Source organism: Anolis carolinensis, chromosome 2, assembly GCF_035594765.1.
Source record: "Anolis carolinensis isolate JA03-04 chromosome 2, rAnoCar3.1.pri, whole genome shotgun sequence".
NCBI lineage: Eukaryota > Metazoa > Chordata > Lepidosauria > Squamata > Dactyloidae > Anolis > Anolis carolinensis.
Window position 1 is genome coordinate 95,830 of NC_085842.1, and position 13,438 is coordinate 109,267.

General features: G+C 45.2%; 3 protein-coding genes and 1 pseudogene across 6 annotated transcripts in view; 3 read left to right on the top strand and 1 right to left on the bottom strand.

The window, feature by feature from the left end:
* The window catches only part of LOC103282550 (zinc finger protein 24), a 45,766-nt gene that overhangs the window by 6,634 nt on the left and 25,694 nt on the right, over positions 1-13,438 (bottom strand). The window contains exon 1 of one of the 4 annotated variants that reach the window (XM_062972861.1): positions 2,584-2,665. The exons of 1 other annotated variant lie outside the window; for it this stretch is intronic. The gene's annotated coding sequence lies outside the window, so the exon portion shown is untranslated. 2 more of the 4 variants (XM_062972863.1, XM_062972862.1) reach the window with 2 other exon arrangements.
* Positions 4,283-13,438, top strand: part of LOC134296834 (zinc finger protein 658B-like) — a 135,878-nt pseudogene continuing 126,722 nt past the window's right edge.
* LOC107983945 (zinc finger protein 709-like) lies at positions 4,318-10,891 on the top strand. Its single transcript, XM_062972751.1, has 2 exons — positions 4,318-4,420; positions 7,121-10,891. Exon 2 carries the CDS (start codon positions 7,412-7,414, stop codon positions 9,062-9,064), a length of 1,653 nt encoding a protein of 550 aa, XP_062828821.1. The 5' UTR covers positions 4,318-4,420; positions 7,121-7,411; the 3' UTR covers positions 9,065-10,891.
* LOC103281434 (zinc finger protein 658B-like) overlaps positions 4,333-13,438 on the top strand; it is a 68,185-nt gene continuing 59,079 nt past the window's right edge. Inside the window, exon 1 of the mRNA XM_062972726.1 lies at positions 4,333-4,420. The gene's annotated coding sequence lies outside the window, so the exon portion shown is untranslated. The remainder of the gene's footprint in view (positions 4,421-13,438) is intronic.

Consider the following 13,438-nt stretch of genomic DNA (forward strand, 5'->3'; position numbering starts at 1 on the left):
TCAGTCACCTTGTGTCTACAATATTTATATAGTGCACCTTACCCAGTCTACTTTTACAATCTCTCAGTTTTAATCCATGTTTTTATTAGTTCTTGTTTTTTATTGGCTAATGTTTTATTTTATTTTTTTATTTTTTATTGTGCAAGTTGTTGTCTATTGCTGTGTTTTATACTGCTACTGTTTTTATTCGGGCTTGGCCCCATGTAAGCCGCCCTGAGTCCCCTTCGGGGAGATAGAGGCGGGGTATAAAAATAAAGTTATTATTATTATTATTATAGATGGTACATAACTCCAGAAAAACTCTCAAATACACACACACACACATATGATATGTTGGGACTAACGAATTCTGAATAAAAATCCACACAGACATGGAAACTATTCTAGAGTACAAAATCCCATTAAAACCATAACTTTTTCTACTGGGAAACATCAAGAAAGACTCTTTCTTTATATGACAACAGAAGCAAGAACTGAATACGCAAAACTATGGAAACAACAAGACATGCCAACACCAGAAAACTGGATGACAAAAGGTTTTGAAATGGCCAAATAGGACAAACTAACTTTAGCTGCACAACAAACAAATACACAGAAACTTCCAAGAAGAATGGAAGCCATTCATTGAATTCACAAAGCAAAGGAAGATGGCCACAGAAGGATCTGTTGACTAAAATATTATTAATAGTATACAGTTACATTTTGTACTATTTCTGAACTCTTTATTCAAGAGACTTTGAATAATTGACCTATCAGCACTCTTTGATTAGAACACAAAAGGTTGCGAGCCTTGTTAATTAGGTATTTTAGAGCGACAACATATATATTAATACATATTTGTGTAGTGTTTAAATAAAAGAAGATAACAATGTAACATAGTGAATTCTTACCCACACAATCCTAATTTACTAACTAATGGAATTGATATTTTAGATCTATATGGCAGTCGTTATGATATGAAATACATGCAAAGAACTGGAAAAGAAGGCGGGAAGGAGAGTGGATAGCGTGGGAAGGCAAAGTCCTGAGGAGAAGAGTGCATTTGTTTCTGTCACAGAGGACATTTGGATCTTCCAAAACTTTAGACACTGTCTATAATACTAGGGCTTGGGTTAAAGAGATCGATGTAAAAGCTATAACAAAGACAAGGCTTCTCTTCCCCCCTCCACCCCCTTCCTTTTCCTCATGATACAGAAGACATTGATATAGTTCTTTTAAAAAATATAGACACCCCTTGTTATACAGCAGACGCATAATATTCAATATTCAAAACAATTCTACAATACATTTTTGCATCCACTGTTATTTTCACCCATATATATATATATATATTATGCCATACCACCGTGTGTCCCCCCCCCCCCCAAGCAATTTCTTTGATACCTCATCTGTCCCAAATTTCGTTTCCTCTTGTGGAGGTCATTCTCCATCCCTCCATCTCAGGCCAGGAAGGAAGGAGTGAGAGATGGAGGCGGGACACACAAATAAAGTTGTTGCTGAGGTGTTCCTGCGAGTATCTTTGTAGATCTTAGGAAACTATTTCTTGATTTAAGGCATTGACATGCTGGCTGATATCCAAACAGGGGATGGGCCAGAGATGTCACTGCCTTGGTCCTTTCATTACAGGCTGCTACTTCCCCACAGATGTCAGATGGTGCCATAATAATCATAATCATAATAATAAATACCATTTCATTTCTAGACTGCCCTCTCTCCCCAGAGGGACTCAACAGTATCATTTCTCCCGTGGTGTGGGGCGCAGACATCCTGTGAGGGTGCGGCATGTCTCATGAAGAGCCACGTCCACTGTTTGAACGTGGTGAGATGTCTTCCCCACTGGGCCTGTGAATTCAGCAGCAGAGGAGCCAAGCGCCTGTCTTTCCAGGGCCTGGTTGGGATCCCCAGGTTGTGCCAGTCAGCTTTTGTACCATGTGATTTCTACCACCCACTTTTGGCTTGAGAGTCAAGCAGGGCTTCTTGTTGATTGCTGTCTTGTATATTGTTCCTGTTTTGTATGGGATCTTTCTGTGAGCCACGCCGAGTCCCCTCTGGGGGAGATGGTGGCAGGATACAAATGTTGTTGTTGTTGTTGTTGTTGTTCTCCCTTTGTCTGCATGTCCCTCTGTTGTGAATGTCCATGCCAGCTGATCCCTGGGGGCCCCTCCCTTTCCGAGCGCCCTTCCTTCCTTCCTTCCTTCCTTCTCTTGGTCTGTTGACCTCCCTTCCCCAGTCCCTTGCTCTCTCTCTCTCTCTCTCTCTCTCTCTCCGCAGTCTTGAGGTGGAGGTGAAGGGGAGGCCTGCGGGGCCTGAGGGGAGGCCTTCTGGGAGTTGGAGTCCAAAACCCCGCCCCGGAGGGAGGCCCGGAGCTTGCCCAGGCCTGGCTGAGAGAGAGAGAGAGAGAGAGAGAGAGAGAGCGGTGGTGGCCTGTGTTCCCAGGGAGAGAACGAGAGAGGAAGGCCCGCCTGGGAGTGGGCCAGGCCCGGGCCCTCCTCGGCCTCCCCTCCCTCCCTCCCTCCCTCCCTCCCTCCCTTGGGCCTTGGCTCCTCTTGGGCCCTCGGGAGGAGGCCTGGCAACGAGACTCACCAGGACTGACGAGGCGGAGGACGAGGCCGCAGGCTCGGGCTCGGAGAGAAGGAAGGAAGGAAGGAAGGAAGGAAGAAGGCAGGCCCCGCCCCTCCCCGCCCCTCCCCCCTCGCTCCCGGCTCAGGCCTCGGCCTTCCCAACGGTCACTCAGCCCGTCACATGACCCGCGGGCGGGAAGGCCAGGGCGAGGCTGCCCGGAGACTGGTGACGCGGAGAGACCAGGCCGATCCCCATTGGCCCATTTCTGGAAGGACCCTTCACGGCCCAAGGGCGAGGGGAGGGTCGGGGGCGTTCCTGCCCGGAGACCGATGACGCGCGAGAGGAAGGCGGGTTCCCATTGGCGGACCGTGAAGCGAAGGGGGGAAGGCGGGGGGGGGGGAGAAGCGCCTAGTTCCCTCAGGCGAAGCCCCGCCTTCCACCCTTTCCTGTGAGCGCCCTTCGAGGAAGAGGGAGGAGGAGGAGGAGGAGGAGGAGGAGGAGGAGGCCTTTCGGGAGAGAGAGAGAGAGAGAGAGGAGCAGGTCAGGGGCAGCTGGGTGAGGGTTCGGGGTCCCTGCTGACGGGCCTCCCTTCCCCGTCCGGCCTTGGTCTGTCTGTCTGTCCCGGGGAGGCTGCGGCCTGCTCGGCCCTCCAGGCCCTCTGCGCATGCGCCTTCCAAAACGGGGCAGCCAGGTTGCTGACACCCCCCCCCCCCCTCCACTGACTGACAGCCTGTCACTGGGCACAAGTCAAAGGGCTGGTGATGGCCTTTCAAGCCCTGGATGGTTCAGGTCCAGACTGTTTGGCTGATCCCATCTCATGGGCTACGCTTTTGGGATGTTGTGTTTTAGAGGCACTGATGTATTAATTCCTTGGGATTGGAATGCATTTGATTGTATATTGTTGGGATTGGTCCCCAGAGAAACCACCCCAAGTCCCCTCGCAGAGATGGCGCGGGATACAAAAATAAAGTTGTTGTTGTTATTATTATTATTTGAAACATAACAAGATGAGTCCACAGCAGACACTCTGCTGGCTGTCTTGGATCACACCTCGGACACTTCCCCAATGTCTAGGACTGTGTGATGTATCGGCGAGTAATGCGTGCCTCTCCCAATAAGGTGGCCTTCTGCAGCTGGCAGAGGGTAATTTTGTCAGCGCCGATTGTGTTTAAGTGCAGGCCAAGGTTTTTAGCCACTGCACCCACTGGGACCACCTTGACTGGCTTGTGCCAGAGTCCTTGTAATTCGATCTTTAAATCCTCATATCATGTCAGCTTTTCTAGTTGTTTCTCCTCAATCCTGCTGTCACCTGGGATGACAATATTGACAGTCCATACTTTTTTTTAACACGATCGTGAGGTCAGGGGTCTTGTGCTCCAAAACCCTGTCTGTCTGAATTCGGAAGTCCCAGAGTAGCTTGACATGTTCATTCTCTGTAACGTTTTCGGGCTTGTGATTCCACCAGTTCTTTGTTGCAGGCAGATGGTATTTGTGGCACAAGTTCCAATTAATCATCTGAGCAACGGTGTTCTGCCTCTGCTTGTAGTCTGTCTGTGCAATCTTTCTGCAGCAGCTGAGGGTGTGATCTATTGTTTCATCTGTTTATTATTATTATTATTATTATTATTATTATTATTATTATTGAGCTCCTGATCTGCTGAACTGCTGTTGTTGCTGCTTTGCCCTTTTTGACTGCTTTGTCCTTTTTTGGAAATGGCAACAGACGCATAACCCGGACCCTTCCCTCGGCAGAGAGGGCCGTCCTGCGGAAAGAAGGGCGTCTGCAGGGAGGGATTGGCGGAGGCCGTGCAGAAGAAGCTCCAGGCCGAAGTGGAGAAGGAACAGCAGGTGCCAAAAGGTGAGGCGGACTTGGGAGTAGTTTGGGTATCTTTAGCTGAGAGGGAAAGAAAGGCCGAGGGGACAGGAGAGCCAATATGGGGAAGGATGTCCCACTGAGGAGAAAAGGGCAAGTTTTTCCTGCTACTCTGGAGACTAAAATGGAAAGCAGTTGATTCACATTGTGGGAAAGAAGCTTCCAACTAAACATTGGGAAGCATTTCTGGATGGCAAGAGCAGTTCAGCCATGGAAGCCTGGTCCCTTCTCAGGAGCCTCCCTTCCCAAGCCCTGGCCTTCCACTTCCGGGGACTCCATGTCCCAGAATCCCTGATCTTGGGCCAAGGCAGCTGAGGCTTCTGGGTGCTAAAGTCCAAGAAATCCCAGAGGAATAGAGTTTGGGAATCCCTGCTCAAGAGAGTGGAGGGAATAATGATAATAATAGTAATAGTAATAACTTTATTTCTAACCCTCCCTCTCTCCCCAAAGGGAATGGCTCTCTTGGACTACAACGCCCAGAAACCCTCCTGGCATGAGGGTTGGAGGAACCTGGGAGTTCTATCCCAAGACAAATATCTCCCAAGTCCTTGAGGAGGAGGCGGGGGAGGGGGAGGCGGCAGCCTTGGCCTAGGACTGAGACACGAGGAATCCCCGAAGCCAGAGGGTTGGGAGAGACCCCAAGGGCCACCCAGCCCCACCACCTTCTGCCAGGCAGGGAAACACAATCCAAATCCTCCCGACAGATCTCCATCCAGCCTCTGACTAAATCCTCCAAAGAAGGAGCTCCCACCAGACTCTGAGGCAGAGAGTTCCCCTGCTGAACAGCTCTTCTTCTTGCCCTCAGGAAGTCCTTCCTCGTGTTTGGGAGGAATCCCTTTTCTTGCCGTTTGACCTCCTGGCTCCGTTGTCCCTTAGTCTCCAGAGCAGCAGAAAGGAAGCCTTTCCCCCTCCTCTTCCTCACCAATGGGACATCTTTTTGGATTTTGAAACATGCCTGCAGTCAAATCTGGATGACTGACAGAACTTGGAGGACTCTCCTCAAAAATAAAACTTGACAAGCCTAGCAAACATAGTCACATAGTGTAAATGTACACAGAATAAACACTTCAAACAGCTCAGACCTTATTAAGTGGTCAGATGGTGTCCAATTGAGATCAATTCCAGTATCTAGACAGGATTTAATATATCTAGACAATGATACATATTGAGTCGTATTAGTCTTCCTCCTCTCAGTAGGCCAGAGTGCATAGATGTGTTTTTAGTTTGAAGGCAAGGAGGGAGGGGGCAGTTTTTCGTTCTTTTGGGAGGGGAGGAGCACGGAGGAGCACGGAGAAGGCCCCCTTTCTCGTTCCCACCAGCTTTTACTCGAGTATATACAGTACACAATTTTCAGAAAGACAAAATACTTTCTCTAGAATGGAAAAGATATGGATATCTGCCAAACTCAAAACCTGTTCAAAAGACAGAACTCCTACCCAAAACTATCTCAGATCATAATCCAGTGACTCTAGTAATTAAAAAGAAAGTAAAAAATGGCCCTTCCCCATTTCGGCCTATTTCGGCACATGTTGCGCTTTGCCTGGGTTCTATGAATTAGTCTCCAGTGTTAATATTGTATGTTTTATGTTGATCTAACGATTGTTTTTACTGTAATTGATGTTTTTATTGGATAACTGTTTTATTGCTGTGTTTTGATATTTGATTGTTTTATCGGGCAAGGCCCCATGTAAGCCGCCCCGAGTCCCTTCGGGGAGATGGGGCGGGTATAAAAATAAAGTTATTATTATTATTATTAAAAACACTTAGATGGCAATTACTGCAAAAGGAGGACGTAATTGAGAATTTGAAAGAAAAACTGAAAGAATATTTGGAACTTAATTTAAATCAAGTTACAGATATTCAAACAGTATGGGATGCCAGTACAGCTTATATTAGAGGATACTTTATAAAATGCAACACTGAAATGAGAAAGAATAGACAGAAATATTTTCAGATAATTTCAGATGATATTAAAAAAAAGAAGAGGAGTTAAAGAAAAATCCTTTGAATTCAAACATTCTAACTCAGATAAAACTCCTACAAAAGAATTATTGTGTTACTAGTTAATGAATTGGAAACTAAAATAAAGAATGCAAAAAAAATATTTTGAATCAGCTAACAAACCAAGGAAATAGTTAGCATATACGTTGAGGAAAGAAAGCCCAAAAATGTAATTGTCAATTCTTTATTTATGTATTTATTTATTTATGACATTTCTACCCCGCCTTTCTCTACCCTGAAGGGGACTTACTGTTAAGATACAACATGAGGATAAAATATTAATAGATGATATCAATATTCAACAGGCTTTAAAACATTATTACATTAATTTATATAAGGCTGACCACATATCTCTACAAGACATTGAGAATAATTTAATTCAGCGAAAGACGCCAAAAATAAATGTTCACAGTTCACAGCCTGTTATGCCTTCAGCTTTGCTGCATTGTTGGATTTTAATCGGTATGGTTGGATTTTATTTTGTGCAGAGTATCTTTGTGCACCGTCCCCTTTGGACCTGAGGAGGGATTGTTTGTTGTTAGGCAAGTGTTAAAGCATTTCTCACCAGGCAATGGGCTCACCCTCTTCCCCTGGGTTTGTTACAGCACGAGACTTGTTTTTCATGTTCCATGAAATCTTTCTCTGTTCAACTCCTGAAGAGATTTTCCCCTCATTTGTCTGCAGGTAACTTCTGAAAAAGCTCTGCAAAGAATACGTTGTGAGAGCTTTGCCCAAGGAGTGCTCTAAGTCTAAAGGGACTTCAAGATACACAGCAATGACAACAAGAAAAAATAAGTAGTAAAAATATATTTCAAGCTACAAACCTATGCAGTTAAGAGGAGGAAATAAGATTGTGCTGAAAAAAGAGAGGCTTGGGAAAGCGAGCAGAAGGCTACAGCAATACAAAGACTGTGCTGTTCAGGAGGTTATATCTGTGAACTCCTGGCATAATATTTGAATTATAAATATAAAAGAATGGCAAGTCCTCTACCTCCCTATCCTAGATCACACACAGGGGAGAAGTTACATCAGTGTCTGGAATGTGGGAAACAATTTGATTGGAAAAATTCTCTTACTGTACATGAAAGGACCCACACAGGGGAGAAGCCATATGAATGTGTGGAATGTGGAAAGAGCTTCAGTCAGAGTGACAGTCTACGTTCCCATCAAAGGACCCACACAGGGGAGAAGCCATATAAATGCATGGAATGTGGAGAAAACTTCAGTCACAGTAGCAGTCTACGTTCCCATCAAAGGACCCACACAGGGGAGAAGCCCTATAAATGCATGGAATGTGGAGAAAACTTCAGTCACAGTGGCAGTCTACGTTCCCATCAAAGGACCCACACAGGGGAGAAGCCCTATAAATGCATGGAATGTGGAGAAAACTTCAGTCACAGTGGCAGTCTACGTTCCCATCAAAGGAAGCACACAGGGGAGAAGCCATATAAATGCATAGAATGTGGAGAAAGCTTCAGTCGGAGTGACAGTCTACGTTCCCATCAAAGGAAGCACACAGGGGAGAAGCCCTATAAATGCATGGAATGTGGAGAAAACTTCAGTCACAGTGGCAGTCTACGTTCCCATCAAAGGAAGCACACAGGGGAGAAGCCATATAAATGCATAGAATGTGGAGAAAGCTTCAGTCAGAGTGACAGTCTACGTTCCCATCAAAGGAAGCACACAGGGGAGAAGCCCTATAAATGCATGGAATGTGGAGAAAGCTTCAGTCGGAGTGGCAGTCTACGTTCCCATCAAAGGAAGCACACAGGGGAGAAGCCATATAAATGCATAGAATGTGGAAAGAGCTTCAGTCGGAGTGACAATTTACGTTCCCATCAAAGGACCCACACAGGGGAGAAGCCATATAAATGCATGGAATGTGGAGAAAACTTCAGTGAAAGTGGCAGTCTACGTTCCCATCAAAAGACCCACACAGGGGAGAAGCCACATAAATGCATAGAATGTGGAAAGAGTTTCAGTCGGAGTGGACATCTACGTTCTCATCAAAGGACCCACACAGGGGAGAAGCCACATAAATGCATGAAATGTGGAGAAAGCTTCAGTCAGAGTGGCAGTCTACGTTCCCATCAAAGGACCCACACAGGGGAGAAGCCACATAAATGCGTAGAATGCGGAAAGAGCTTCAGTCACAGTGGCAATCTACGTTCCCATCAAAGGACCCACACAGGGGAGAAGCCACATAAATGCGTAGAATGCGGAAAGAGCTTCAGTCACAGTGGCAATCTACGTTCCCATCAAAGGACTCACACAGGGGAGAAGCCATATAAATGCATAGAATGTGGAAAGAGCTTCAGTCAGAGTGACAGTCTACGTTCCCATCAAAGGACCCACACAGGGGAGAAGCCACATAAATGCGTAGAATGCGGAAAGAGCTTCAGTCAGAGTGGACATCTACGTTCTCATCAAAGGACCCACACAGGGGAGAAGCCATATAAATGCATAGAATGTGGAAAGAGCTTCAGTCAGAGTGACAGTCTACGTTCCCATCAAAAGACCCACACAGGGGAGAAGCCATATAAATGCATAGAATGTGGAGAAAGCCTCAGTCAGAGTGGCAGTCTATGTTCCCATCAAAGGACCCACACAGAGGAGAAGTCACCTTAATGCACGGAATAGGAACAGAGCTTTAGAAAAAGTTCAGCATACAGTAGACATCACAGAACTCATGTACCTCTAGAGGAGACGGGCCTTTGAGTTTCCGAATCTATAAAAACACATTGGAAGGAAAGAGGAAGGCCAGCACCTTGCTCTCTCTCCACCATGAATCGGAGTTTGTGTGGCCTTGGTTGACGGCTACTGGGAGCAGGTGTCACTCAGAATGGCAGCAAGCTTGGAAGGGGTTCACCTAACCTCCTCCGCAAAGAGACCCATCGCAGGCTTCTAGGATGATGTGTGAAGGTTTGCTGAAATGAGCAGCAGCAGAGATCTCTGGATTAAAGGGTTCTGAAAAAGAATAGCTCTTTGGTTGCAGATAACGTCGTATCTTCATACTCCTGCCTTATTTCTTGGCTCTTCTGCATTCAATGGCATCAATTGTTTCCCATGCATGTGTACTGTATGTACTGTGATCTGTCCTGAGTCCCTTGGTTGAAATTTTGGGTGCTAGCCCTGTACTTTTAACCCTTTTCTGGACTTTGTTGTATCCTGAATCATTGACTCTAAATTCTGGACTGACGTCTAGGTTTCGTATATGGACTTGGACTTTGTTTGTATCCCTGACTTTCTGGCTTGACTTTGGGACTCTAAATTCGGTTTGTACTCTTGATTTCTTGGTTGTTGTTTTATCAACTCAGCTGAATGAACTCCTGGCATGTGACTGTTGGGACTGTGACCTTGGTTCTTGTTAATTTTCACTCCTGACCTGTATCTGCAGTACTCAACTTGTCTGCAATAATTGGACTCTTGACCTGCACTTGTATTCATTGTTCCTTCAACGGTGTTGCTCCAATTATTTTAGCTCAGTGGCTCCCAACCTTTTTTTAACTAGGGATCATTTGACAAGGGACCACTCTCCAAAATTAGTACCAGAAGGGTTATAAATCAGTTTTTGGTCAACTTTAGATTTGGTTTGGTTATTTGGAGTGATGATTCAGAAAATTGCATTGGATAGACCACGTCAGCTCTCATTCCTGATATGCCATCCAGTGAGTCGTCATCTGCTCGCCCACAGAAAACCATATTTAATAATCCTCGGGACTATCAGAGGGTTTTGCGAGACCAGTCACTCTCATTGTAATGGTGTAGTAACTGTGAGGCTGTGAACCCTATTTTAGTTCTTGCGGACCACTGGTGGTCCATGGACCCCAGGTTGGGAACCACTGTTTTAGCTGGACTGAAGACTTTAGTTTTCCTATAAAATAATATGGTCTTGGCTTGTCTTGTGTTTGTTTAATAAACCTCAGACTTTATACCGAGAGAGCCCTGGAACATGAGACCATCAGCCTTGCTTTGTGTGTACTTATCCCTGTGTAGAGTGAAACCCTTTCTGGATATGAGACTGTTCAATCCCCACCTTTGGCAAAGGGTCCATTAGGACACACAGTATCCCTACCCAACTGCAGAGAATGGAAGACAAAAAATGACTACAACGACTGATGAAGATTCATGAATCCGTTGAGATGGACATATTAACTACATTCATGAAGTATAGAACCGCATTGAAAGGAAATAAGAGTAAATAGAGATACAAATCATATAGTGAGTGAGTTTTGTAAATTAGCGTTTGATGTCAGTTAGTTTTGTTCTTATTGTCCAAGGTGTGTGTCCTTGTTCCCTTTATATTTGTTAAATAGGCCTTTTTTTAAAAAATGTACCAAAATTATTATTTGTATAAAATACTGTTTTTAAATACCAAAATTGTAATTTGTGTAAACATGCTTTGATTTGTTTTTCTTCTTTAGTCTTTGAATAAATATTGTTTTTTAAAAATGAGTGTGATACAGCAGCTTTGAAATGCCAGTGTGATTTTAGGCTGTACCAACGGGAGGGTGATGTCTAGATCTGGGTAAGTTTTAGTCAACTCTCTTCTACGTTTTGATCAGACCTGATCTGGAATAACCTTGTGTCCAGTTCTGGGCAGCACAATTCAAGCAAGATTTTGAGATGTCTCCAGAGAAGGGCTCTAGGGAATGGCCGAGGGTGATGGGTGTGTTTAGTTCAGAGGGGAAAAAAGGCCAAGGGGACAAGAGAGCCAATATTTGGAAGGATGTCCCTTTGAAAAGAAATTGGCAAGTTTTTCCTGCTTCTCTGGAGACTAAAATACAAAGCAACTGATTCACATTGCCTCACTTGCGTTGCAGACAATTTTATGGTCCAGAAGGTAGAAGAGGCATCAAGGGGATCAGCTACTCTTGATCTAATCTTAACAAATGTGAAAGACCTGATCAATACAGTCGAAGTGGTTGGATCCTTAGGGGCAAGTGACCATGTGCTCCTGCAGTTTGCCATACAAAGGAAGGCTGAAACTAAAACAAGTCAAACACGCATTCTGGACTTTAAGAGAGCTGACTTCCAAAAAATGAAGGAATTACTGAGCGGCATTCCATGGACGCCAATATTAAAAGACAAGGGAGTTAAGGATGGATGAGAGTTTTTAAAAAGTGAAATACTCAAGGCGCAAATGCAAACAGTGCCAACAAAGAAAAAAAATAAAACAAGTGCGAAGAAGCCAGAATGGATGTCCAAAGAACTTCTAACTGGGCTAAGACTCAAAAGAGACATGCACAAGAAGTGGAAAAGGGGAGAAATCACCAAAGAAGAATTCAAACGTATAGCCAACTCCTGTAGGGAAAAGGTTCGCAAGGCTAAAGCGCAAAATGAGCTCAGACTTGCCAGGGACATAAAAAACAACAAAAAAAGGCTTTTTTGCTTACGTTGGTAGAAAAAGGAAGAACAAGGAGGCAATAGGGCCACTGTGAGGAGAAGATGGGGTGATGGTGACAGGGGACAGGGAAAAGGCAGAACTACTTAATGCCTTCTTTGCCTCAGTCTTCTCACAAAAAGAAAGCCATCTTCAACCCCAGCAACATGGAATGGACGAAGGATTGGGGGAAATCCAACCCCAAATAGGGAAACAAGTTGTCCAGGAACACCTGGCCTCTCTAAACGAATTCAAGTCCCCAGGGCCAGATCAGCTACATCCAAGAGTATTGAAGGAACTAGCGGAAGTTATTTCAGAACCACTGGCAATTATCTTCGAGAGTTCTTGGAGAACGGGAGAAGTCCCAGCAGATTGGAGGAGGGCGAATGTGGTCCCTATCTTCAAGAAGGGAAAAAAGAACAACCCAAACAATTACCGACCGGTCAGCCTCACGTTGATACCAGGCAAGATCCTGGAAAAGATCGCTAAGAAAGTGGTCTGTGAACATTTAGAAACAAATGCTGTCATTGCTAATAGTCAACAAGGATTTATCAAAAACCAATCATGCCAGACTAATCTGATCTCTTTTTTCGATAGAGTTACAAGCTGGAATGCCGTGGATGTAGCCTACCTGGATTTCAGTAAGGCCTTCGACAAAGTCCCCCACGACCTTCTGGCAAACAAGCTAGTAAAATGTGGGCTAGACAAAACTACGGTTAGGTCGATCTGTAATTGGCTAAGCAAACGAACCCAAAGGGTGCTCACCAATGTGTCGTCTTCATCATGGAAAGAAGTGACAAGTGGAGTGCCGCAGGGCTCTGTCCTGGGCCCGGTTCTGTTTAACATCTTTATTAACAACTTAGACGAAGGGTTAGAAGGCACGATCATCAAGTTTGCAGACGACACCAAACTGGGAGGGATAGCCAACACTCCAGAAGAGAGAAGCAGAATTCTAAACAATCTTAACAGATTAGAGAGATGGCCCAAAACTAACAAAATGAAGTTCAACAGGGACAAATGCAAGAAATTAGGCAGAAAAAATGGAATGCATAGATACAGAATGGGGGACGCCTGGCTCGACAGCAGTACGTGTGAAAAAGACCTTGGAGTCCTCGTGGACAACAAGTTAAACTGAGCCAACAATGTGATGCGGCTGCTAAGAAAGCCAATGGGATTCTGTCCTGCATCAATAGGGGAATGGCATCTAGATCCAGGGAAGTCCTGCTCCCCTCTATTCTGCCTTGGTCAGACCACACCTGGAATCACACTGTGTCCAATTCTGGGCACTGCAATTGAAGGGAGATGTTGACAAGCTGGAAAGCGTCCAGAGGAGGGCAACTAAAATGATCCAGGGTCTGGAGAACAAGCCCTAGGAGGAGCGACTGATAGAGCTATGCAAGTTTAGCCTGCAGAAGAGAAGGCTAAGAGGAGACATGATAGCCATGTACAAATATGTGAGGGGAAGTCATTGGGAGGAGGGAGCAAGATTGCTTTCTGCTGCCCTGCAGACTAGGACGCAGAACAATGGCTTCAAACTGCAGGAAAGGAGATTTCACCTGAACATCAGGAGCTGTGGAACTCTCTGCCCCAGAGTGTGGGGGAGGCTCCTTTGGAGGCTT

Excerpts from the sequence above, each read along its gene's own strand:
- LOC107983945 (XM_062972751.1), top strand. The coding sequence starts at position 7,412 with ATGGCAAGTCCTCTACCTCCCTATCCTAGATCACACACAGGGGAGAAG.